This window comes from Tiliqua scincoides, chromosome 11 (genome assembly GCF_035046505.1).
Source record: "Tiliqua scincoides isolate rTilSci1 chromosome 11, rTilSci1.hap2, whole genome shotgun sequence".
Classification (NCBI taxonomy): Eukaryota; Metazoa; Chordata; class Lepidosauria; order Squamata; family Scincidae; genus Tiliqua; species Tiliqua scincoides.
In genome coordinates this window covers 12,132,804-12,157,299 of record NC_089831.1, presented here as the reverse complement: position 1 = coordinate 12,157,299, position 24,496 = coordinate 12,132,804, and the positions used below count along the sequence as shown (strand labels likewise).

At 46.9% G+C, this 24,496-nt stretch overlaps 2 protein-coding genes across 3 annotated transcripts in view; one reads left to right on the top strand and one right to left on the bottom strand.

Annotated features, from left to right (window-relative positions):
* Positions 1-351: 351 nt before the first annotated feature.
* STAR (steroidogenic acute regulatory protein) lies at positions 352-9,690 on the top strand. Its single transcript, XM_066639678.1, has 7 exons — positions 352-415; positions 3,613-3,726; positions 3,885-4,012; positions 6,519-6,677; positions 7,789-7,973; positions 9,277-9,370; positions 9,595-9,690. The coding sequence occupies exons 1-7, from the start codon at positions 352-354 to the stop codon at positions 9,688-9,690; spliced, it is 840 nt and encodes a 279-aa protein (XP_066495775.1).
* Positions 9,691-14,115: 4,425 nt separating this feature from the next.
* Positions 14,116-24,496, bottom strand: part of ASH2L (ASH2 like, histone lysine methyltransferase complex subunit) — a 28,654-nt gene continuing 18,273 nt past the window's right edge. For both annotated transcript variants that reach the window (XM_066639341.1, XM_066639343.1), the window contains 7 exons: positions 22,986-23,203; positions 21,451-21,618; positions 19,077-19,270; positions 17,375-17,467; positions 15,219-15,317; positions 14,660-14,719; positions 14,116-14,300 (listed from right to left, as the gene is read on the bottom strand). In XM_066639341.1, the coding sequence (XP_066495438.1) occupies positions 14,193-14,300; positions 14,660-14,719; positions 15,219-15,317; positions 17,375-17,467; positions 19,077-19,270; positions 21,451-21,618; positions 22,986-23,203 (940 nt within the window). In that variant the 3' untranslated portion in view covers positions 14,116-14,192. The remainder of the gene's footprint in view (positions 14,301-14,659; positions 14,720-15,218; positions 15,318-17,374; positions 17,468-19,076; positions 19,271-21,450; positions 21,619-22,985; positions 23,204-24,496) is intronic.

Sequence of the window (24,496 nt, the reverse complement as noted above, 5' to 3'; positions counted from 1 at the left end):
CAGTCGAGGGGACCTGCCAGGAAAAGAGTTGGCAACTTTTGCTCGCAGGTATCCCAGGTTCGGTGGCTTGTGGATTGCACAGCTTACCCTCTGATGGGCTTCCGCCTGTCACACCCACACCGCCCACTCCTACCGCCATCAAGAGCACGGGACGATGGGTTTGGCCTTGGTGTCAGTGCTGCTGCTGTAAATCATGTCTTTCCTTATCTCCTTGCTGACAAACCAACATCCTTCATGGGGTGTATTTAAGGGCTGGAGAGCGGCGAAAAAAAAACCCTAGACTAGCAACACAGCAGCCTCAGAAGAGACACTACAGCCGGGAGCCTCCACCGCTTTGAGCCCAAGACCACGATGCTGCCAGCCACATTTAAGCTCTGCGCCGGCATCTCCTACAGGCACTTGCACAACATGGCAGGTAAGGGCAACAATGAGGATGCTGTGTTTAGGGCACCAAGACAGCACCATCTAAGATGAGGTGGTATTTTTGCACAGAGAACTGTTAACTTGGTGAACATAGTGCTGATCTAGGGATATGACTGCAGGCATGACTTGGGAGCAGGGCCTATGAGAGGGGGTGCAGGGAGTAAATTGTACCTGGGCCGGGGGGTCTTAAAGGGGGCTCGGGAGCCAAAGGAGGGCACCAAAAATTTGCTGGGATCGTGCATTTTCCTATCTCACCAGGGCCCATGAGAGGGGTGTGAGGGGGGTTACATCGTACCTGGGCTCAGAGTCACAAAAAATGGACCTGTGAGTCATAGGGGCACATGGAATTTTCCTGGGATCTCAGAAAATGTTTGCATGCATGTCATGAGGACTAACATTTCCATTTTGTGCAAGCGTACATAGTTTTACATATCATAATTCATAAAAATCATGATCCAATGATCATATGACATTATGATCCATTGGAGAAGGGAAGAGGCCCCAAAGAAACTTTGTACCCCCTGACAAAATTCCTCTCAGCGGCTCTGCTTAAGAGGGTGAGCTGAGGATTGAGAATCCCTTTTGCTGAACGCTTTGCCCGAGGCTGTCTGCACAGGTGGGGCTGGTGGGCCGCATTTGCCCAGCCACACTTGTGCCCAGCCAATTTCTGGGGCAGAGAGGCTCCCCTCCTGCCACTCCTCCTCCCAGCTGTCCAGTAGTAAGCCAGGGCCCCTGGAGGTTCTTGCAGAGCGATGGTGGGGTCACAAGGATTATTGGGTTTGTTCTGTACCATCAAAGGCTTAGCAGAATTTCAAGATGAGAATGCATGAAAGCATCTGAAGTGCAAGCTCATGTCTGTGGTTTTGCGCACTGTGCCTCTTTTCCTTAGCTATCCAAGCATGATATTAAGTACTGGCCTACTTCACAAGGTAGTTGTCAGGACTAGGGAGACAATGCATTTGAATATCCAGGTTAAAAAAAAGCACTATAAAAATCTTGAGTAGTGCTGAAATGGTGACAGAAAGAAGACAAAAGGATGGAGGAGGAAGAACTCTGTAAACACAGCTCAGGATGACACAGAGACACAGGCAGACAAGCCTTCTCAGTTCATTTCTATGGTCATTCAAGAGGGTAATTTGTGTTGGAGATGTTCTATGAACAAAAGCACTTTGTAAGCAATCATTTATCCTTGCTTTAATGCAGTGTTTCTCAAACTGTGGGTCAGGACCCACTAGGTGGGTCACAAGCCAATTTCAGGTGGGTTGCATAGCACCTAGTTCAGCCACCATTGAGAAGCCAGAGCTGAAAATACAGGGCACAGACCTGCCGGACAGGGTGAGCTCCTGGTGGGAGAGAGGCCTGGTGCTTTGCCCCGAATAGGTGGGGAGATGGGCTGCAGGAAAGGGGGGAGGTCTGTGTGGTTGGAGAAGGATCCGAGGTGTGTTCTGTTTGACTTCCGAGTTGGAATGTTTGAATTCCAAGCCATGCAAAATACCAGCACAAGCACACTGTGTAAGGGGACCTTTGGCTGATCACAGATTAGGTTTGAAGCCTACTTTGATGATGTCGCTTTCGGCCATGACATCACTGCCAGGCTAATGACATCACTTCCAGTGGGCACTGATAGATTGTCGTTCTAAAAAGTGGGCCTTGGCGCTAAAATATTTGAGAACCCCTGCTTTAATGCCTTGCGGCGGCCGTTCTATATCATTTTTTGGGGGGGGGGGGGGTTTGGCAAGGGCAGCTTTTTGCATCACGGCACAACCAGCCAAAAGTCTTCCTCCCATATAACTGCTAGAGGCAGAAGAGCTCAGCTTTCAAAACCTGGGATCCAAAAGGAAGGGCCTGCTGCTGATGTCATAGGGTGAGACCTTGTGATGTCACATAAATGTTTATTATGGAATGACCAAAACAATCTGGTGCCATGGCTGGATCCCTGCAGCAGAAGGATGGGTGGAGGCAGAATCTGGCAAGGAGGAGAAATCCTAATCTTTTGAAAGAGTTTTTGCCGTTTTTCCAATGGGAATAATGGCAGTATTTCCTTTTTCCAGCTGAGTGAAATGTGTAGCATATTGCATGAGAAGGCCCTGCTTGTGTCAAAGAATTAAAACTAGAATCCATGTTGTTAAAATCCATGTTTTTTGTTGTTTTAATTGTTAAATTAAATTAAATTAAATTTTGTTGTTTTTAATTGTTTTTTTGTTGTTCTAATTCTTTGACACCACCATGGTCTTCTCACCCAAATAAATATATGTTGAATGGTTGGATTACTGCTGGCCATGAAAACCTACAAAGATATATGAGGGAAATATGTTTTTTGAAGAAGTTTTTCCAATAATATCGTGCCTTACTCCCAAATTCCTTGAGTTGCATTCCCTTCTCTTACCTGTCCTTCTAGGAAAATTGGAAGTGGTGGTGTGCACATTAAATTTCAAATGGAAGGGAGGCAAGAGGCAGAGGTGGTGGTCTTGGCAAGAATTAGGCCCCATCCCCCAAACCCTGAGATCTGAGAGCCTGGCTGGAGAGCCTGCAATGGTCCTCCAAAACGTGGAGGCCCTCCAGAAACCTGGGATCTGGCAACCTAACTGTGTTCACGGTTAGGATCACATCTCTTGCCTGCTTTTTTTGTGGAGAAAAAAGAGGCTCTTCTTATGTTCTTAAGAGGAAACAGTGGAGAGGGAGAAGAGTTCAGAGAATACTTGCTATGTGTGAAGTTTCGGGGTCCCAGGAGCAGGGGCATGCCTGGGTCTTGTGGCGCCCGGGACCGTCCCTTCAAACACTGCCCAGCGATCCAGATGTAATTGCAGTGACATGATGACTTCACTCTGAGCGTGGCTGCGGGGAGGGTTCCCAGGACACGAGAAGGGTTGGAAATCCCTCAGGAGGCAAGCAGGAGGTGAGGAAGCCGCTCTGAGGCCGTAGAGTCAAACAAGGCAACGACAACATGCAGTCAGGTCACGCGGCATGGTTGATTGCCGCCCCCCACGGAGTGCCACCCAAGTGCACAGTACCCCCGGCTCCCCCTCAGCTACACAACTGCCCAGGAGTTCCAATTACAGACCCATCATGCAGCTGTGCTGGGGGGAATCCAGCTCCTGGATTCCTGGTGGGCTTCAACCTAGGAAGAAAATAATGTGCACGGCCCTTAATATTTCAACCTCAGTATCAATTCTGCTTTCTTCCCTGCAGGCTTGAAGAGACAGGCAGCCGTGACAATCGCCCAGGAGCTGAACAAATTCGCTTTCAGCAGGCCGGGTCCCAGCAAATGGATCGACCAAGTCCGCAGGCGGAGCTCATTGCTAAGTGAGTGGTACTGTCCCGGTCCTGTAAAGGTTGCCCTCTTCCTGTTAGGGCTGCAGACTCCCTGCCCTGACCAGCCGTTTCGATTTGAAGCTGTTGAGGCGTATTTTACGCTCATGTTTTTTTAAAAAGATTCCCATCATCCGCATTTAACCTTTCAGGTTCCAGGCTAGAGGAGAAGCCCTTTGGTGAAATGGAGATGTCTTACATCAAACAAGGAGAGGAGGCCCTTCAGAAATCCCTGAAGATCCTGGGGGACCAGGATGGCTGGAAAACAGAAACTGTAGTGGTAGGTCGGATGCATGATTGAGGGCGTTGTTCCGAGTTCAATGGTCAGAGCTGAGACCTCCCAGCCCGTGGCATCACTAGGGTTTGCATCATCCAATGCGGGAGGCCAGCACATCACCCCCATGATGGACCTCCTTCTACGCAGTGGGTGGAACAATACCCCAGGCGGTGGGCATGGTGATGTACCATCACCCTGCCCTGTTGGTTTTTTGGCTATAACTTTTGATAGGACAGAGATATTTCAACATTGTTTGTTTCATTGCAAAACGGCTAATATTATAATGCAGTTGTACAAATCGATGGTAAGGTTGGGCCACACCTGGAGTATTGTGTCCAGTTCTGGTTGCCACATCTCAAAAAGGATATAGTGGAAATGGAAAAGGTGCCAAAAAGAGCAACTAAGATGATTACTGGGCTGGGGCACCTTCCTTATGAGGAAAGGCTACGGCGTTTGGGCCTCTTCAGCCTAGAAAAGAGGTGCCTGAGTGGGGACATGATTGAGACATACAAAATTATGCATGGGAAGGATAAAGTGGATAGAGAGATGCTCTTTACCCTCTCACACAACACCAGAACCAGGGGACAGCCACTAAAATTGAGTGTTGGGCGGGTTAGGACAGACAAAAGAAAATATTTCTTTACTCAGCGTGTGGTTGGTCTGTGGAACTCCTTGCCACAGGATGTGGTGATGGCGACTGGCCTGGATGCCTTTAAAAGGGGATTGGAGAAGTTTCTGGAGGAAAAATCCATTACGGAGTACAAGCCATGAAGTGCATGTACAACCTCCTGATTTTAGAAATGGGCTATGTCAGAATGCCGGATGCAAGGGAGGGCACCAGGATGAGGTCTCTTGTTAACTGGTGTGCTCCCTGGGGCATTTGGTGGGCCACTGTGAGATACAGGAAGCTGGACTAGATGGGCCTATGGCCTGATCCAGTGGGGCTGTTCTTATGTTCTTAACTACAATTCCCAGGAAGCCTTGCAGGTCTCTTGTTATCTGGTGTGCTCCCTGGGGCATTTGGTGGGCCACTGTGAGATGTATGAAGCTGGATTAGATGGGCCTATGGCCTGATCCAGTGGGGCTGTTCTTATGTTCTTATATGAAATTACACATTGATTGATGTATAACATGATGGATTATTCAAAAATACCAAGTTTTTTAAAATTTTGGTGAGTATGGGTGTCATTCCCCTGTGCATGTCACCCGGTGTTGCCCACAGCTCCCCCCCAAGCAATGCCGCTGCTCCCAACTTCTGAGGTGGTATGCCAAATATTGCTTTCCCCCCCACCTACATGGTGCTTTGCTGCAGCAGCTGTGGCCCTGACTCAAGCAGTGGCCCCAGCCACTCTTTGTCCTTCTCTCTTGATCTGTAAAGGAAAAAGGGAACACAGCAGGAGAGGACGTGTGGAGGAGAGGCTAGACTCAGAGCACTGAGATGAAGAGCTGGGAGATGGTGGCCGTGCTGGGGGCTTCTTACAGGATCCTGCTGATACAGACTGTTGATGGACTATGTGCTCCTCAGCTGACATCAGAAGCCTAGATCAGGAAACTTAGAGCCCAATCCTATGCATGTCTACTCAGAATTAAGTACTATTATAGCCAAGTGTGGATAGGATTTCAGCCTTAGCCTGTCAACAACTAGATGCTTACCCAGGGCTGTCTTTGGCAGTATTCCACAAGATATGGGTGGGAATTCCTGGGCAGTTTCGTCTCAGGAAAGATCTCACAGGACAGCCCTGCATTGCCCTTTATTATCCCCTTATTTTATCCTCACCACAATCCTAGAGGTAGGTGAGGGCTCATATAGGGCTGACTGAAGTGGTCGCCTCAGGCACCAGATTGGTGGGGGGGGCACCCATCTCTGTTCAGTTCCTTGCCCCCCACTGCTCCTCCTCCACCTCCTTCCGCTCCCTAGATTGGAGAAGGAAGATGGGGACAAAGAAGGATATGTGGAGGGGAAGAAATGATGAACTGGAGAGTGGGAGGAACAGAGATTGGCACATCATCAGGTAGGGGAGGACAGCATTTGGCATGCTGTCAGGAGGCTCAGGTGTCAGGAGGTCTTGGGCCACCCTTGGGCTAATGGCTGACCTAAAACCCCCCAGCAATGATATTTAATATTTGTATAGCACTGTCTATGTGTGCAGAGTATTCTCTGTGAGTTATCTTGATGTAGTTCTTAAAACAACCTTTCCTAAACTAAGGAAAGGTTACACTTCTGTAGGAGTGTAGCCCCATCGACCTAGGAGTAAGCCCCATCAAACACAGTGGGATTTACCTCTGGGTTGACATGGTTAGGATTGCACTCCAAGTGCCATTTTTCTAACTCACAGATGGGAAAGTCTGAGACAGAACGGGAGTGACTGACCTGAGGCCCCCTAGGAAGGTCACGGCCGAGGCTATATCCCTACAACAGCTCCTCCCAAGTGTCCGCTGTTTTAAAACTGTGACACGTTACGGAGGACGGTGGTGATTCTGATGCCTGGAGGCTTCTCCTTTCCTGCAGGTCAACGGTGACACAGTGCTGAGCAAGGTCCTCCCAGACGTGGGGAAGGTCTTCCGACTCGAGGTGGTGGTCGACCAACCTCTGGACTGCGTCTACAGCGAGTTGGTGGAGAGGATGGAGCAGATGGGGGACTGGAACCCAAATGTCAAAGAAGTCAAGGTAAAAGGGGGAAAAAAACAAAATCTGTATGAATATAGGAAGCTGCCTTAGACTGAGTCCAAACATTGGTCCATCCAGATCAGTACTGTCAATGCTAACGGGCAGGGGCTGTCCAGGATTCAGGCAGGGTATCAACCAGGGGAGACCTGAGATTGAACTTCTGTATGAAAAGCAGAGACAAGCTATTCCACTGAGTTAGGTATTGACCCTGGGCTAGATGGAGCATTGATCTTGCATGGCACAGATCACTTCCTGTGTCCCCAAAGGGCTCACAGTCTCAAAAGGAACAGGAGACACCAGTAACAGCCCTTGGAGGGAATAGGGACTCTGATGTTATATTTACGTTGAAGTATCATGGCCCCCCTCAGATAATCCTGGGAATTATAGTTCAGTGAAGTCCTAAGAATTCTCCTTGGCCTCTTGGAGAACTATAATTCCCAGGGTTCCCTAAAAACAACCAAGTAGCAGTTGTGTCACTTCAGGTCTGTAGTACGGAAATTCTGCAGCCGTTCTTAATGTTAGACTTTGGGCACAATCCTAACCTGATCTACTCAGAAGTAAGTCCTATTTTGTTCAGTGGGGCTTACTCTCAGGAAAGTGTGGTTAGGATTGCAGCCTTAGATGATTAGCGGTTCCATTTTTTTTTCCAGGTCTGTGACAACTTTTGTGGGCTACACCAGTGGATCTCAAGTGTTTTAGCACTGGGACCCACTTTTTAGAATGACAATCTGCCAGGACCCACTGTTTGGGGGTGCTCCTGGATTCACAGCTTTCCCTGGAGAGTCAGGTGGCAGTGGTGACCAGGGGCGTGTTTGTCCAGGGGGGACGGATGGTCAGGCATGGTGAAATCACCCTCAGCACCTGCAGTCTTAAGATGGGGTGCATGGGGATTTCAACAGATTAGAGCTGATGACCATCATTGAGTACCAAGGACGATCTTGTTTTGTATCCTGGCCTTCTCACGTAATTGCCAACAAAGCAAATCGTACTGCCGTTTCATTTCTTTATTATATTGGCCTCCTGCTTTTCTTCCAAGGAGGAAGTCAAGGTGGCCAGCGGTAAGACTCTCTTTCCGTGACATTATAGTCTCCATTGACAATCTGTTGCACAGATCCTGCAGAGAATCGGCAAAGATACCGTGATCACCCACGAAACCGCCGCAGCGACCGCCGGCAACCTGGTCGGGCCGCGAGACTTTGTGAGCGTTCGCTGCGCCAAGAGGCGTGGCTCCACATGTGTCCTGGCCGGCATGTCCACCGCCTACACAGGGATGCCCAAGCAAGACGGGGTTATCCGGTAAATGCTTCTTGGTTTCACTGAAATGATGGCCTTTCGCTTTCACTTCACGCCAGTCAACCTTGTTCCCCCTGAGCTGGTATTCAGGAGGCATTTTCCTTCCCAAAGCAATAGCGCTGTGATCTAGGAGTTGCGTCTTTGCATGTTCTGTGAGGTTGCAAAGGATTCTGGGACACAGAATACCAGGCTTCAGGCTGCTTTGTGGCCCCCTCCCCAAATATTCTTGCCCAAGTATCAGTTTGCTCGGACGGACCTTTGTACATATAAAGGACCAATTTGGAATCTCGCTCTGCGTAGTAGTTGGACTGGCTCCATTCCGTGTCATAAATTGCTTTGGGCTCACTGAGGAGCTTGAAGCTATTATGATGGATCCACAAGCACCCTTCCTCCCTTCTTTCCACAGTCAGCTCCCCATTGGGTGATCGGGGAACTCTGGTTTGTGATATCTGGTAGACCAGTGGTTCCCAAACTTTTAGCACTGGGACCCACTTTTTAGAATGAGAATCTGTCAGGACCCACCGGAAGTGATGACCGGAAGTGATGACCGGAAGTGACATTATCAAACAGGAAATTTTTTTACAATCCTAGGCTGCCATCCAACCCACACTTACCCAGGAGTAAGTCCCATTGACTATCATTGGTAAAAACATATACATAGTAGCCTGTTCAAAGTACAGAGCTGTCACATTTCCCCAAATGCAGTCACATCCCATAGTAGCATGAAGTCTAATCTATGAAAAATAAAATATTGAAATGAACGGGGACCCACCTGAAATTGGCTCATGACCCACCCAGCGGGTCTCGACCCAGTTTGAGAAACAGTGTTAGACATTGTTGAATTTTGTGAAGTGGAGGCTGATTGAGCCCCCTTTTCTGGTGGAGTTGAGGCATAGTATGAAAGCCAACGGGTTTTTAGTTCCTGCAAATGACTTTCTCATGATCCCATGGTCCTCCTCTTGTTTACACTAGCTGTGACATGGAAGAACTAACCACAGGGATGCCATTTTCTCCAGCAGCCTTGCGTCTGCTGTCAATGCCTAGTTCTGCTCTAGCGTTACGGAAAGGCAGTTCTGATGGGGTTCCTAATTTGTTTGCTGCCTTTCTGCTGGAGGCCTTTCAAAACAGTCTGCATATTATTATAAGGCCAAAGCAAACAGGTTCTGGTTGTGACAGAAGCCGGCTCAGTGCAAATAGCCATCAGGAAAATGGCTGCCGGGAAGACTCACCTGGCCGTAAATGATGGATATATACAAGTGCCAGCCCCAGAAATATGCCAACGTGATGTTCTTCCATCCTTCTGCAGGGCTGAGAACGGTCCAACGTGTATGGTCCTGCGACCTCTCACGGGAGATCCGTCCCAGACCAAGTTAACCTGGCTTCTCAGCATTGATTTAAAGGTACGTACACAGGGAGAATTGTATGAAATTGCTGTTTACACGTGTTTTACCAGAAAGATGTCCTTGCAAGGGTGGGTGGGGTAAGGATTGTCCCCTGGCAGTGCAATCAGCTGGAGACATTTTCATGCACAGTGGAACCAGGGATAGGAGTTATGCACAAAGGGCTCACACATTATATGTCAGGAGCTAAGCCATCCCTGCCCAATTGTTCTTTTTTTCCCCAGGGATGGCTGCCAAAGACGCTCATCAACCAAGTCCTCTCCCAGACCCAGGTGGATTTCGCCAACCACCTGCGCAACCATTTGGCCGTGTCCTGCTGAAAGCCAAGCCGCCGTCCTCCCGGACCATGCTGCCCAGTGCACGGACTGCTACCCTTTCAAGTTTCAAGCCTCCCCCACCCTCTCCTTGCTGACCTAGAGAGAAAACAAGAGTGCTTAGATAAGTGCATTTTGGCCAAACCTGTAGACGTGAACCCACAGTAGGATGGGGTTCTGCTACTTAAGAGCTGCTAAGGCCTTCTGCTCTAGGAAAAGGGCTATAGGGACATTCATCTCTCCATAACAGAGGCAGGTCCCTCAATCACTTTTTCATGCCCTCCAGAGAAACTCCACTCCATAACCGTGTTATGGAACTTTTCCCATGATCAAGGCTGTGGTCTTAACAACCTCACATCAGAATATGTTAGTACCATAGTGCCAAGTTTCTCTCCCCACCCCCCACCCCCACACTGATAGTGCACCAGGTTCTACCACTACTACTGGTATTGAGGATTGGGTTGCCGACCTTCCCAGATTGGCCCAGAGTCTCCAGGAACCAGCATCAATCTCTAAGAACTTCTTGAAAGTTACTCTGGAGATTTTTAACAGGACCTTGAGGAATTTCCAACATTGCCACAGGCTGGAAAATAAGTCTCAGTCAGAGTTGGCAGCCCTAACTGGATAGCTGGCCAACTGGGCTCACTGATTGCAATAGACCTTCATCCACTGCCTGATCCGGCCACCCCCTGGTTGTGCGAATGAAGCTTTTCTTCCTTCCCTTTATTGCTGTTTTATCCCACCTTTCCTTCAAGGGTGGCTTACAGAGTCCTCCAGTTTACCCTTGCAATGTCCTGGGCCAAGTCATTTGGTTGAGAGCTGGCAATTGGTTCAAGACCACTCACTGTGCTTCAGAGGCCAAATGGGGATTTGTATCTGGGACTCCTTGGTTATAGCCTAACACTCACCACCCCACCAGCCCGATTTAGAAACATGACCTTCACATATATTTCTGCATCATACAGTTCACCTTTTGATCACTCAGTGACTCTTGGCTGAGCGGCCTCCTTTCAGAAGCAGTGTATCCAAGGTGACATTCTGTCTGAAAGCTCATGCTTGGCTTTAGATAGGTCCAAGCTGCTTCAGCCCTGCTAGTCAGAAATGTTTTGAAACTCATCAAAAACCTTACGCTTACTGCTTATCTAACCATAAAAGCAGCTGGCTATCCAGCTTTATCTGTTTATTGCATAAGAACATAAGAAGAGCCTGGCTGGATCACACCAAGGGCCCATCTAGTCCAGCTTCCTGTATCTCACCTTGGCCCACCAGATGCCTCAGGGTGCATACAAGACAAGAGATCCAGTGGCCACTCCCTTGCACCTGGTATTTTGAGGTAGCCTACTTCTAAAACCAGGAGTTTGCACATACCCATCACAGCTTGTAACCTGTGATGGACTTTTCCCCCACCAATCTGTCCAATTCCCCTTTAAAGGCATCTAGGCCAGATGCCATCACCACATCCTGTGGCAAGGAGTTCCACAGACTAATCACATGTTGGGTAAAGGTTTTTTTTTTTTTTTGCCTGTTCTTACTCTCCCGACACTCAATTTTAATGGATGTGCCCTGGTTCTGGTGTCGTGTAAGAGGGAAAAGAACATCCCTCTATCCACCCTATGCATAATTTTGTACATCTCAAATCATGTCTTCTCTTGCAGCCCCTCTTCCAGAAGAGCCAAGTATCCTTTTAACTTGAAATGTAAGGACACAACCAGTAGAGAGAAAAGACACAAAAAAAGACAATGGCACTCTTAGGGCTGTGCATTACTCCTATTTTCATATAGATGAGTGGTGGTGGTTGGCAACCTTCAGTCTCAAAAGACTATGGTATAAGCCTAATAGATGAGTAGCTGCATATGAAGCTGCTGTATTCTGAGTCAAGTCATTGGTTCCTCTAGCTCAGGACAGTCACTGCCTGGCAGCAGCTTTTCAAGGTTACAGGCAGGGGTCTTTTCCAGTTTGAGTGGTGTCAGAGGTTGATGGGCAGGGTGCTGGCTAGACTGGTGCCTGAACTCTTAAGACCTGTTGAGATAATGCCCAGGGCACCAAAGGAACAGGTTCAGGGGTGAAAGTGCCATTGGGGGCTAAGTGCAGGGCTTTGCCTCAAAGTTCCCTGCTAACAGCCCTGACTCCAAGGATGAATCCAGCCCTCACTGCAATGGTAACTCTAGTAACTGATACCTACAAAATTGCAAAGAGCATTCCTAGAAGGCCAAGCAGACCCAATGGTTTGTGAATGATACCAGATTACTAGGACTGACCACGGTACAAAGAGCCTGCTGGCAACATATGTTACGTTGATGCCCTTAAGCTCACCGACATCAGTGAACCAAAGTCTGAGCTGGATTGTGGCCCAAATGGACACCATAGGTTCAAAGAACCATGTCCATTTTTCCAGGTTAGCCACGAAGCTCCGAGCGATGATGTCATTGCCAAGCACTGGAAGACATCGCAGCATCACACAGCAACTGAAGGGGTCTGTACAGCAGCACAGACCCCTTCAGGCAGCGTTTCCTAAACTTACCAGGCCAGCAATACCCTGCTTCTGCTGCTGCAAGTCACCAGAAGTAAGTGCTGATGATGCAGTGACATGCATCACAACGATCCCATTGCCACGAACTTCTGGGTTCATGCTTCGAAAAAAGGGTCAGAATTGGTGTTAAATGCACTAGGAGCCTCTGCTCTGCGATCTGCTGTGCTTGTGCTACAGAGCTGGCCCACAGCCCACAACCCCCCAGGCACTCGTTGCAATGCCCAGTTTGGGAAGCTCTGCCTTGGGGGGGGGGGGAATGGTTGGTTGGCAACCTTCAGTCTCGAAAGACTGAATGGTATAAGCCTACAGCACCAGGTATTCCCAGGCGGTCTCCCATCCAAGTACTAACCAGACCTGACCCTGCTTAGCTTCCGAGATCAGACGAGATTGGGCATGTGCAGGGGGGCAGGAAATACAGATCCTTCTATAGTCTGTCAGATACTCAGCACACATAGCTCACATTGAAGAAATATTATGGGGGCAGAAACAGCAGCTTATTACCGAATTGCAAACCCTTAAAGCAGAAAAAAAACCCCAAAATGTTGAGCTGCATTTTTAAAGAGCTTTGACCTAGAGCGCAAGCCTATGCATGTCTACTCTGAAATATGTCCTACTGTGCACAGTGGGGTTTACTTCCAGGAAAGAATGCGCACGAGCTCCCTAAGTTACAGGAAGCTGCATCAGTGCTTTCATGCTGGTGTAGTCTGGCCATTGTAATGCTTTTGCATAGGTGTGATGGCACTGGGCCAGCAGGAGCCAACTCTTTCAGTCTACATACATGCTGACTTCTGGACAGACCTCCTGAACTGAACCAGTCCAGGACATATGTTGTGCACTTAGTGTACAGGTTAGTAACCCTGAGCTTGTTTCAGCAGATGCAACATTTTTAAGACCACCAACCTCTGCTTAAATCTAGTGGTTCAAGTCTTAACTGGTTTGTGAACAACAAAAGAAAGGAATTTATTATGAATGATCTTGGCATCATTCCCAAGAGCAACGCATGCTCACTGACAAACCCCCATGTGTTCTGTTTGAAACTCAAGAGATGACCCCTTAGAGCAGCGTTTTCCAGACTTTCTTGTAAGGGACAGACGTTGCTATGTGTCTGATTTTCACTGTTACCTCGTTTTGGTCCAACACAGAGAACAACTGCCAACCCAAATTAAAACGAAACCAGGTGCCCTCTGAAATTCACTTCCAGGACCTGTGTGATCTTGAATCTCAATCGCTTGTTCCACTTGCAAGGCTGAACTAGAGCTCAGAGTTCGCACATGACTCCTACCTACCACTCACTGACTGTGACGTTTGCAGCCAGTTCTTTGACACCACTAGCCACATATGAAAAAAGCAAAATGCTAAGCTGATTCGTAGATATTTATTTCTCCTTGTTTGCTTTTAGACAAGGTGTTTATTTAATATTTATTCCAGCCACGTGTGTTAAAAGATGAGATCTTCCTGTTGCTCTCACGTACTCGGTGAATTTCATTGCAAAAAGGTAGAAAATACCACAAATACCAAAATGGCTAATAATGCACAGTGAAGACAGCGCTGGTTTCAAGCTATGTAGGAAACTATATTTTCTGTTATCTGAGCAGCCAAAAACTGTATTTGCAATGTCAAAGGAACAGCCTCCCAGAAAGAGCTTCATGTTATAAAGAGTTAACTCCGCTGTGACTATTTGTGGATCTACTCTTTTGAAAATAAAAATTTTATAGGACTTAAAAAGTTGTATGTGGCAACATTATTTTTTAGCCTGCAGCAAACAGACTGGAGATTCCTCATGTTGTAAAATTCTGCGTCTGAAACAAGGAAACTACTCACTCAATTTTAGGAGAGACATTGGAGGAATTAAGTATTGCTACAAGCTCTAGTAATTAAAGAGAGAGAGAGAGAGAGAGAGATTTCTTTTCCACTTCACATCCACTGATGTGGTTTCTTTATTTAAAAAAAAGTCTAATAATAATATATACAGTATCTTTCAAGGCTCCCACGGTGGGCTCCGCCTCCCATCAACTTCTGTTTCCACGTGATAGAGGACGTCTGCTAGAGTGTGTTCGACCACAGCGACCCAGCCCATATCACTGATCTGTGGGGAGGAAAGGGAAGAAGAAGAAGAAGAAGAAGAAAAAAGAGGGCGAGGGCTAGATACTAGTTTTTCATAAGATTAGCAAATTTACCCCTGGTGGGAGTTTCAGACATTTATACACATGGGGTGGTCATAAAGGGCAAACTGCAAGTCTCCTAAGGATTGGGGGGAAGAGAGGGACTATTGCTCTGACACTCTATGTTTCCTATGTCTCTTCCACATCCCATTGGGAAGCATGTACATTTTAGTCCTACTGCAGAGATAAGGCTCTCCTGCCACTTAAATTTGGGCATTTCCCTTGCATGCAGGCTCCCAGCATACCAAGCTCTGTTTTTAAAACAAAACACCATCGTACTTACTGGACGGTAACTGATGTCTCTTGGAGGGTATTTGAAGTAAGGTCCAAAGTTTATAGAAACCTGGGAAAGAAAAAGGATCCATTTGCAAAACTCCAGACATTTTCACAAGCTCAGAGTCATGGACAGCACCAAATGACAGCCAGGCTGGGCACGGCAAGGGAGCTCATGCCCATCAAACAGGCACATTAGTGGGCCCTCAGTACCAAGTTCCATGGGCCTGGGGGACCAGCACAGGGGTTTTCCCTAGGGCACACATAGCAACCTCCAGCTAGAACTGATTGGGGTGTTATGTGCCTGTTTTACTAGCAACACTGCCATGTTAAGAACAAGGAAAAGCAAAGGCAGACATGCACCCCCAAAAGAAACAGCTGCTATATGGCAGGCCAGGCTGAGAAGAAGTGAACCACATCTGCATTCAGTGATATACAGGTCTTAGAAAAGTTTCTTCCTGACATGCATGTACAAACATTTATATTGATACAGAGGACTTGAGAGGACGGAGATACATTCACGGCTAGCTTTGCCCTCCAGGCTGAGGCTAGGAAAGCGGGGTACCTACCGTGCAGCCTTTGTATAGGGAGACAGCAGGGAAATAAACCCCCTCGAAAATATCTTTATACGCAACTCCTTGACTGGTGCCATTTTTGTAGAAGATTATCTGAAAGACAGAGTCGGCCAAAAGTTATTGGGAAGCACAGGGTATTCCTGTAACCTTTTATCTTTCCCTCTGCCCTGCTTAGCTCCCTTCCTTCAACTTGTTGTGTCTTAAGAAGGCACACAGTATGCAGCATTCCAGGGTAGGCCCAGGGTTGCCTTGGGATTTGAGAGATGGCAAGCACACGTGTGCCTAGGAGATAAACGAAGCACCAAATCTTCAAGTCTTGCATTCCACAAAACAGGGTATTTGAATGCAATTCTGTCTATAGGTCAAGCTACTGAAGGATTTGCTTAGAGCAAGATCTGCATCCTGCCAGGTCTGCTCTGCGCAAACAGCGACCTTAAAAAAAACAACCATACACATTAGTGCAACCAACAAGCTGTCGGTAGAACACTCAGCTTTGCCCAGTGCTTCCTGAAAAGTACAATGCATCCTGCATGGGGCAACGACTCCACCATACAGAAAACAAGCTCGACATTTTCACCATGGTGTAATTCAAGGATCATGATAGAAAAATTGGGAATTGGAGAAAACCCGAAGACATTCAACTGACAGGGAGCACGTTGGGAAAACATGCTTTACATTTTTTTTTTTTTTTTGCACCCATTGACGATGCAGAAGAAATATAAACTCCAGCAATGTGATTATATTTTAGTATTCTAAGCCAGAGTTTCTCAAACTGTGGGTGGGAACCCACTAGGTGGGTTGTGAGCCCATTTCAGATGGGTCCCCATTCATATCAATATTTCATTTTTCATAGATTAGACTTGATGCTACCATGGGATGTGACTGCATTTGGGGAAATGTTATAGACCTGGACTTTGAACAGGCTACTATGTATATTCTTTTAACGATGACAGTCAATGGGACTTACTCCTGGGTAAGTGTGGGTAGGATTGCAGCCTAGGATTGTTAAAAATTGTCCTGCTTGATGATGTCACTTAAGAACATAAGAATATAAGAACAGCCCTACTAGATCAGGCCATAGGCACATCTAGTCCAGCTTCCTGTATCTCACAGCATCCCACCAAATGCTCTAGGGAGCACACCAGATAACAAGAGACCTCATCCTGGTGCCCTCCCTTGCATCTGGCATTCTGACGTAACCCATTTCTAAAATCAGGAGGTTGCACATACACATCATGGCTTGTACCCCGTAATGGATTTTTCCTCCAGAAACTTGTCCAATCCCCTTTTAAAGGCGTCCAGGCTAGAAGCCTGGTCTAGACGCCAGGCTAGACACCACTTCCGGTCATGACATCTCTTCCAGTGGGTCCTGACAGATTCTCATTCTAAAAAGTGGATCCCAGTGCTAAATGTTTGAGAACCACTGCTCTGAGCCATGATTAAATCATTAACCTACATATATAACAATGCCAGAGTCATGGTATGAATTGAGACTGGGTAAATGTGGTATAAAGGAATACCATATTTGTATGAACCATATCCAAATGTCTATTTGTTCTCTCATCCCACATGCATCTTGATGGTACGAATGTGGTACGTATAACCTGTGGCTTTCCAGTTATTCGAGTTTTAGTTCTGACCTGTGTGACACAGGTGGGATATAGAGCATAGGAGTAGCCTTGCTGGGCCAGGCCAAAGGAGGTCCATGTAGCCCTCCCATTCTCAAATGAAATGCCTCTGGGACGACACAAGCAAGAGATGTCACATCCACTTGCCACCTAGACAGGGATGCAAGGCTCAGGAAACACTATCACCTCCACGCTTGGGAATCCCCCCCCCCATTTCCTTTTTAAACAATGTTTTAGAACATCATTTTGCTTGTACTATTTGCTGTGGATTTGAATGCAACTCAGGCACACCATGCTTGATGCATGCTGGCAGACAGCATTGCCTTCCATTTCTCTTGGTGAACAGCTGACATAATAAGAAAGGGTTCTACTGGTTTATATTATTTATAGTCAATAATTATTATTATTTTTAGTCGACGAACAGGACAGACAGGGATATTAACACACCATAAATTTCTCTGAGCCTATAGGAAAGATCAGGATTATAAAAATCAAACTGCCCCCCCCCCAAGTTCAACTTACTTGGCTTCCAGCAGCTTGTTTCAAGCTTTTCTCAGCTTTGTCCACAAAGTCTTTCTCTTCAAAGTACAAGTAACTTTTGAACTTGATCAAAGCCTATGAAAGTAAACAGTAGCATGTGTGTGACCAAGGGCTTGCCAGAGCACAAACAGGTCGCTACAAGAATGCAAGGAGAAGCTTGATACAGATAAACAATGGTGAGGTAGGCCAATGACACACTGACTATCTCATGAAATTTAGACACTCCAGCAAGATGTTGTTTACCATTTAGGACAATTGCTGGATGTTTGTGTTCGTAGTTGGAAGACACCAGGAGGTTGTAAGGGGCATGGTTCAGCCAAATTTACTTCGTAAGATTGCTGGGAGATGGGGCAAAGGACCGCTGCTCTGAAGTCCTTCATAAGTAGATATAAATTTCACAACCAAGACGTCCCAGTCCCGTTGCTGAAATGCAGATCTAGGTCTGCTAGACCTGGATGAATGCCTGCCTGGGAACCCCACAGATGCTACCTTGAGTTTCAGGATGGAAAATCACGCATCACAGGATAGATGCTGATGCGGAAGCCAATTTCCTGAGAATCTCAATTTTCACAGGAAATTGGCTTTCCTCCCAATTTCCTACAGGGAAAATTGGAGCTGCCTACAGGGAAACAGTTGTAGACTAGACACAAGGAGGAATTGTTCACCACAAGAGCTGTCTGGCTGTGGAGCAACCTGCCTCATGTAGTCATGGACTCTCGCTCTGCTTTTCAAGCAGAGGCTGGACAGCCACTTCCCAAGGATACCAGTGTGTGCCTGCACTGAGCGCAGGGTTGGACTAGATGACCTCCTGAACCCCTTCCAACTGATATTCTGAGCTCTGTCCTTCCCTTGTGCATTCCTGTTACCCTACGATAGCCGAGTTCTGAGTTCTTGGCCTTTTTAAAAACATCTTTTAGCATCTGGTTTTTACAGGCTTGGGGTTTTATTAAACTGCTGCTGATGCTTTTTTTATTGTATAATGTCCGACTGCTGTTTTTTAAAGATGTTTTTACTTGGTTTTAATGTTTTAATTCTTGTGTTAATTGTAACTTATGTTTGATTTCTATTTAAGCTATGTTGTAAGTCGTCTTGGGTCCCCAAGGAGAAAGAGGGGATAGAAATATAGTTAGTAAGTAAATAAATAAATAGCTCCATCAAGGTCAGCATTGTCAACACAGACTGCCAGCTGCTTTTCAGGGTTTCACTTAGCAATTTTCTCTAGCCCTACTGTGGCTCTAGCTCTCTAGTCTTCCACTGAGACACAGTGACAGTCGGTTTCTAGTGCTCATGCTAACGCGAACTGACTTTGCTTCCAGTGTCGGCTATTTCCTTGCAGGTGACCCTTTGCTGGTACAGAATATCCCTGGCCCTCAGTTTGTCTTGCAGAACTGATGAAAAAAACATCATTTCTGTGTGTGCCTGTCTCATTTCTCCATATTGACAACAAAATGTACACTCAAGAGTCCTAAGAAATGCTATACCTTTTACTGGGCAATTTGGCTTCCCACTGAATTACTTGGCCATGGCAGAGAGGGACTGTAAGAATCAAGGGCAGAGAGATCAGGTTTTGCACCAAACAAAAGACTTGGAGGTGCCAAGCAAGGTCACAGCCTGTTCCAATTGTCCGTTTTGGATCAGATACGGAACCAACGAGGACAGGCCGCCTCCAAGGAGATCAGCTTACCTTATCCTTGTAAGTATCTGGCAGTGACGTGGCAGTTTCTGTGTCTTCAGGAAGGCTGATGTAAAAGCCAAGCACATCTCCTTGGCCATAGCCTGACGAATAATGTTTGCCAATGGACTGGTGGAATTTGGTGCCTTTCTTGCTGCGCCAGGAGTAGCTAAATTTGTCATACCCCAGAGGAGCCTGGAGGTTCCCTGCAGAGAATGCCAGAAGTCATCAAAATGTGCCTAAAAGTTATTTAGCTTATATGCTATTTATACAGAGCTGTTTTCAAAGTGCCCTTAAGAGCAGAAACGTCTGCTGCACAGAGAATAGAGGGGGGCTTCTTGTCACTCTCTATTGGCAGATGTCCTCCCACCATAAAGCTAGTGGTGGCCCCACCTCCACATTACCTTCACCTGCTAAGATCCTATTTACATTATTTCTATCCCATCTTTCAGATTAAAAACATCTCACAGCTACAGCCGATTCTAAGTAGGCCTGACCCTATATACGGCCTTGGAGCCAGATGGCAGCCACTCTGAGATCTTCAGAGGGCAAGTGGGATGTGTGCCATGAAGTCATGCATTTCAAGTAACTTAGCCTAATCTAAAGGAACACATGCTTCCCCCATAGGTGTAATCCATCCTGTAAATGCATTGATCAAACCTGGACACTTTGGTACAGCAACGGCCATACTCAGCTCATTTAGGAGACCATGAATGTCTTCCTCAACCTCTGAAGTCTCTATCTTGTCAGGTCTATGTTCTGGATAAGACAGAAACACAGCCAACTAGGTGGTTCAGGAACAGGTGCAGATTGCTGGAGTCAGCAGGATCAGCAAACATCTGCGACTGCCTCACCCTGGGTGTGGCTTAGCCTACACTGATTGGCCACTCCAACTACTTAATGTTTGGTCTATTGAGCTTCCAGTGCAGCAGTAGGAGTGTAGTAGGAGACTACTGAACTGCTGCCAGTAACGTGGGAGGCTGGATATGAGTATATACACATGTTGTTACTGACCATGGAATGAACTTTGACTGTGTATCTTGGAAAACTGATTTGGATTTGTTGTTTATGGACTGACTGCTCATCGTGCTGACTAGGACTGTTTACTGATTACTCTACCTGTGATAATCCTTGCTCTGAAATATAACCACTGCATTCAAAGAACTCTGCTGGTGTATGCTGTTTTGTGTGCCTGCTCATCCAAGGTTCCATACAACTCTTTACCAGACAAAAGGTTGCAACTCTAACATATCTTTCTTCAACACAACTGGCTGACTGCTCTGATGTCATAGCAGACTGGCAAGCAGGTGGGTTTTAGTTCCCTTGACTGCAGGGGGGCTCAGCTACTCTGAAGCGTTACTGAGGCCAGGCAGCCTAGGGTTACTCAACGGAGGCATAAAGACAACTTTAAATAATTTGATTTGGACCTGCACTAACCTAAAGCAATGATTTTCAACCAGAGTGCTGTGACACATTGGTGTGCCATGAAAAGTTCACAGGTGTGCTGCACCTAAATCCACAGGGGTTTGGCACACAGAGGGTGAAAAATCATTGGAAAACTCTTCCAGGTTCTCCAGTTCTGTTTGTAGGGCAGCTAATAACAAATTATCCCTCCTCCTCTGCCAGCTTTGTAGTAACAATTAATTACTACAGACAGTGGCCCTCGAAACAGGGCTGCAGAACCTGCAGGACAGGTCTCCTGGAAGCTAGAAGTGACAACACAAGAGGTGAAGACCATAGAGTTCAGTGTGCCATGAAGAGAAATCATGTTGAAAATTGTTGCTCTAAAGCAGGGGTATCCAAAGTTTTTGGCAGGAGGGCCACATCAGCTCTCTGACACTGTGTCGGGGGCCGGGGAAAAAAAAGAATTAATTTACATTTAAAATTTGAATAAATTTACATGTTTACATAAATGAATATATTAAAGATGAACTTATATGAATGAATGAAGGTCTTGCGATAGCTCAAGGCCTATAAAAGGCCTTGCACAAAGCAAGACCAGCCTTTCCTTTGCTGCCTCTGCTGCATCACAGACGTGAAACAGCAAGCAGTGGAGGGAGCCCTCATCCCACAGCTCATGCGAGTGGTTAAACAGTCGCCCTCACGCTGAGAGCAGTTGCATCGGGCCAGTGCGGGCTCTAACAAATCTCCGGAGGGCCAGAGGCTCATTGGAGACTGGGGCTCCCTGAGGGCCGCATTGAGAAACCTTGAGGGCCGCAAGTGGCCCCAGGGCCGGGGTTTGGGCACCCCTGCTCTAAAGGCATACAATATGCAATCCTTGCCAAAAAGAAGGATATCTGGGTCACAACACTGCCTGGGAGTGGTCCACGGAAGAAAGGTGGGATGTAAAACCAGCAGGTAATTAGGTTTCAGGTAACTGACTCACCTAGTGGCTGGGACCAACCAAGCCTTGCAGCAGTCTCTGCGGGCATCTCATCCACAGATATCTCAAAATACCAGGCACCCTTCCGCACCCCGTGAGAGGCCCGTACCATGGAGTACCCTTTCTCGCCTATGACTGTCAACCTGTCATCGGAAATCTTCAACTGAGGAGCTGCAGATACCAGAGAGGAGAGGGGAAGAAAGTTGAGCCTTCCCCATGCTTACAATCCCAACTGCAAAACAAATGAAGCAACAGCCATGGACAGAAATGTGAAAACTAATTTTCCTTATGTGGAGCCAGACCCCCCACCCCACCCCATCCATTTAATCCAGGATAGAGTAACAGCTCCCCACAACCTCAGGAAAATGGCATTTCAAGCCTGTCAACTCAAAAGGCTGCTGACCGAACATGGGATTTATACGTGCAAAATCTATCTTCACTAGAAGATATAGAGCAGATAAGGGCATCCCCCAAAATCACAGGGGACAGGTTCTAGCTGCTTCCGCAGATACTGGGAAATCAGGGATAGCAGTGAACCCTATCCAAATTCCCCTGTCTGTCTAACTTTCCTGTCCATTTCCTGGTGGTGTTCTCTCTGTTGCCTCCTGTAGAGTTGGTCTACCAGCTTTAAGTCTAGCGTTCTCAGTGTTTACTTTCATTTTCTCTATGTTCTGTAGCAAGCAAAACAAGACGAGACAAGTCATTTGCACAATGGGGGGGGGGAGTTTGGGAACCACTGATAAGTGAAACTGCAGATATGGGGGGATGCCTGTACTTGCGCCTGGACTGACCTTCTTGGGGAGAGACTCTGAAGAACTAAGGGTGCACTCCTAAACCCTTATATCAGTACTTTCCAGCACTGGCATAGTGGTGCCAATGGGATGTGTGCTGCATCCTGCAGTTGGGTGTCACTTCTCAAAGTAAGGGAATGTTTGCTCCCTTACCTCAGAGCTGTATTGCCCTTAAGTCAATGCTGGAAAGCACTGACATAAGGGTTTAGGATTGCACACTTAGCTGTAAATACTCTACAAGGTGTTATCACCCTGCATCCTTCATCTTGTAGCTTATAGCCAACGGGGGCAATCCTAACCCCTTATGTCAGTGCTTTCCAGCACTGACATAAGGGCAATGCAGCTCTGAGGTAAGGGAACAAACATTCCCTTACTTTGTGGAGGCGTCCCTGAGTGACACCCAACTGCAGGATGCAGCACATATCCCAGTGACACTGTTATGCCGGTAGTGGAAAGCACTGACATAAGGGGTTAGGATTGCGCCCTGAGGCAAATAGAAGAGACAAGGGATGAGGTTCTAGAGTTTACTGAAAAACTGAAAACTAACAAATCACTGGTTCCTGATGGCAGACATCCCAGAGTCAAGAGATAAAAAAAACAGCACTTCGAATTGGGCCCATGAGCATACAGCCACGGCAGCCCATTCCAACATTAGCTTCATTGCTTAGAAAGAATTCAGTCAACTTGCAGCATGGTCAGAGCCTGCCGTCTTAGGAAGTTTTCAGCCAGAGTTAAGAAATTCCATACCTCGGTCATGCAGAGCAAGGAGGACCCGTTCGTATAAACATGCTCTGTAGAGGTCTCCGGGGATAGGTTTGCCTGCCCAGCAGTCCAGCTCCAACTTCTCAGGGTCAGGAGCATGGGGGTCAGGCTCTGCCAAAATGTAACGATACCCGTCTTTATTAAAGGGATGCTCCAGTGGGTAGCCGTGAGGTGGGAGGCGCTGAGCAGAAAACAAAGGATCGCTGGGGAAGGGAGAAAGAATATAAAAAAATTAAATTAAAAGGAAGACACCAGCACAGCCACTAGGAAGGATCATATGAAGCACTGAACAAGAATTACTCCTTCCTGCTAAATAAAAACTGCCATTACTGCTAGTCAAACATTGAAACATATTGCTAATTGCGATCTACAAACTGAAGTTTTGTTAAACCAGATAGTTAAACCCAGCAGTAACTGTTGTATTTAAATTCAACTAAACAAGAATCTTAAAATGAATCTTGAAAGCTCCTGAGGGACGAGACTATTTCTCTGAAGTCTGAAATTAATCCAGTGGTTCTCAAACTGTAGGTCACAACCCAATTTTGGGTGGTTCGCAAAACTGACAGGATAGATTAGGGTGCATCGAGGGTTCAACAAGATGATACTTTAAAAAAAAAAAATCTGCAATTAAAGCCTGGGCTTTATTGTGTCTGATTGTTAATTCTGTTCTTATGTTTCACTTGCAAGCTACATTTTGAGTTTCAATGAAACACCTTTTTGGTAAAGCCTTAAGCAGCACATTTGAATCTTTGTTCTGTACTGTAACTAAGGGCGCAATCCTAACCCCTTATGCCAGTGCTTTCTAGCACTGGCATAGCGGTGCCAATGGGGCATGTACTGCAGTTGGGTGTCACTCACGGAGGCCTCCTCAAAGTAAGGGAATGTTTGTTCCCTTACCTCAGAGCTGCATTGCCCTTATGTCAGTGCTGGAAAGCACTGATCTAAGGGGTTAGGATTGCGCCCTAAGTACAATACGAAAACTGAAAGAACTGTGTATGCCCCCCTCCCCATCTACCCACCCTCAGTCACTTTCCTTGCACCCACCCACCACCTGCCTTCTCCCACTCCCTAGACTGGAAAACAGGGACAGAGCAGAAAAGCAAGTGTGGAGGACTAGAGGGTCAGATGCGCTAGCCTACCTCTCTCTTCACCTCCACACTTCCTCCTTATGCAATCCAAAAAGGGGGAGGGGCACCAGCGGTGGTAGCAGGTAGACAGACAGAGGGCTATGCTCCCTGCCAATCTGCTGCCTAAAACAACCTCCTCAGCTGGCCTCAAGGATTGGCATCCTGAGTTAAGAGGACAGAGATCCATCCTTTCACTCCAAAAATAGTACTATTATTACTTTAAGTAGTAATAATACTCATAGTAAATAATAAGCCATTGTTGTAAACTAATAAATGGTAAATAATAAGCCATTGTTATAAACGTGCAAGGAAAGCACCCTACAGGTAGACCACAGCTGCAATACAAGGACATCTGCAAGAGGGATCTGA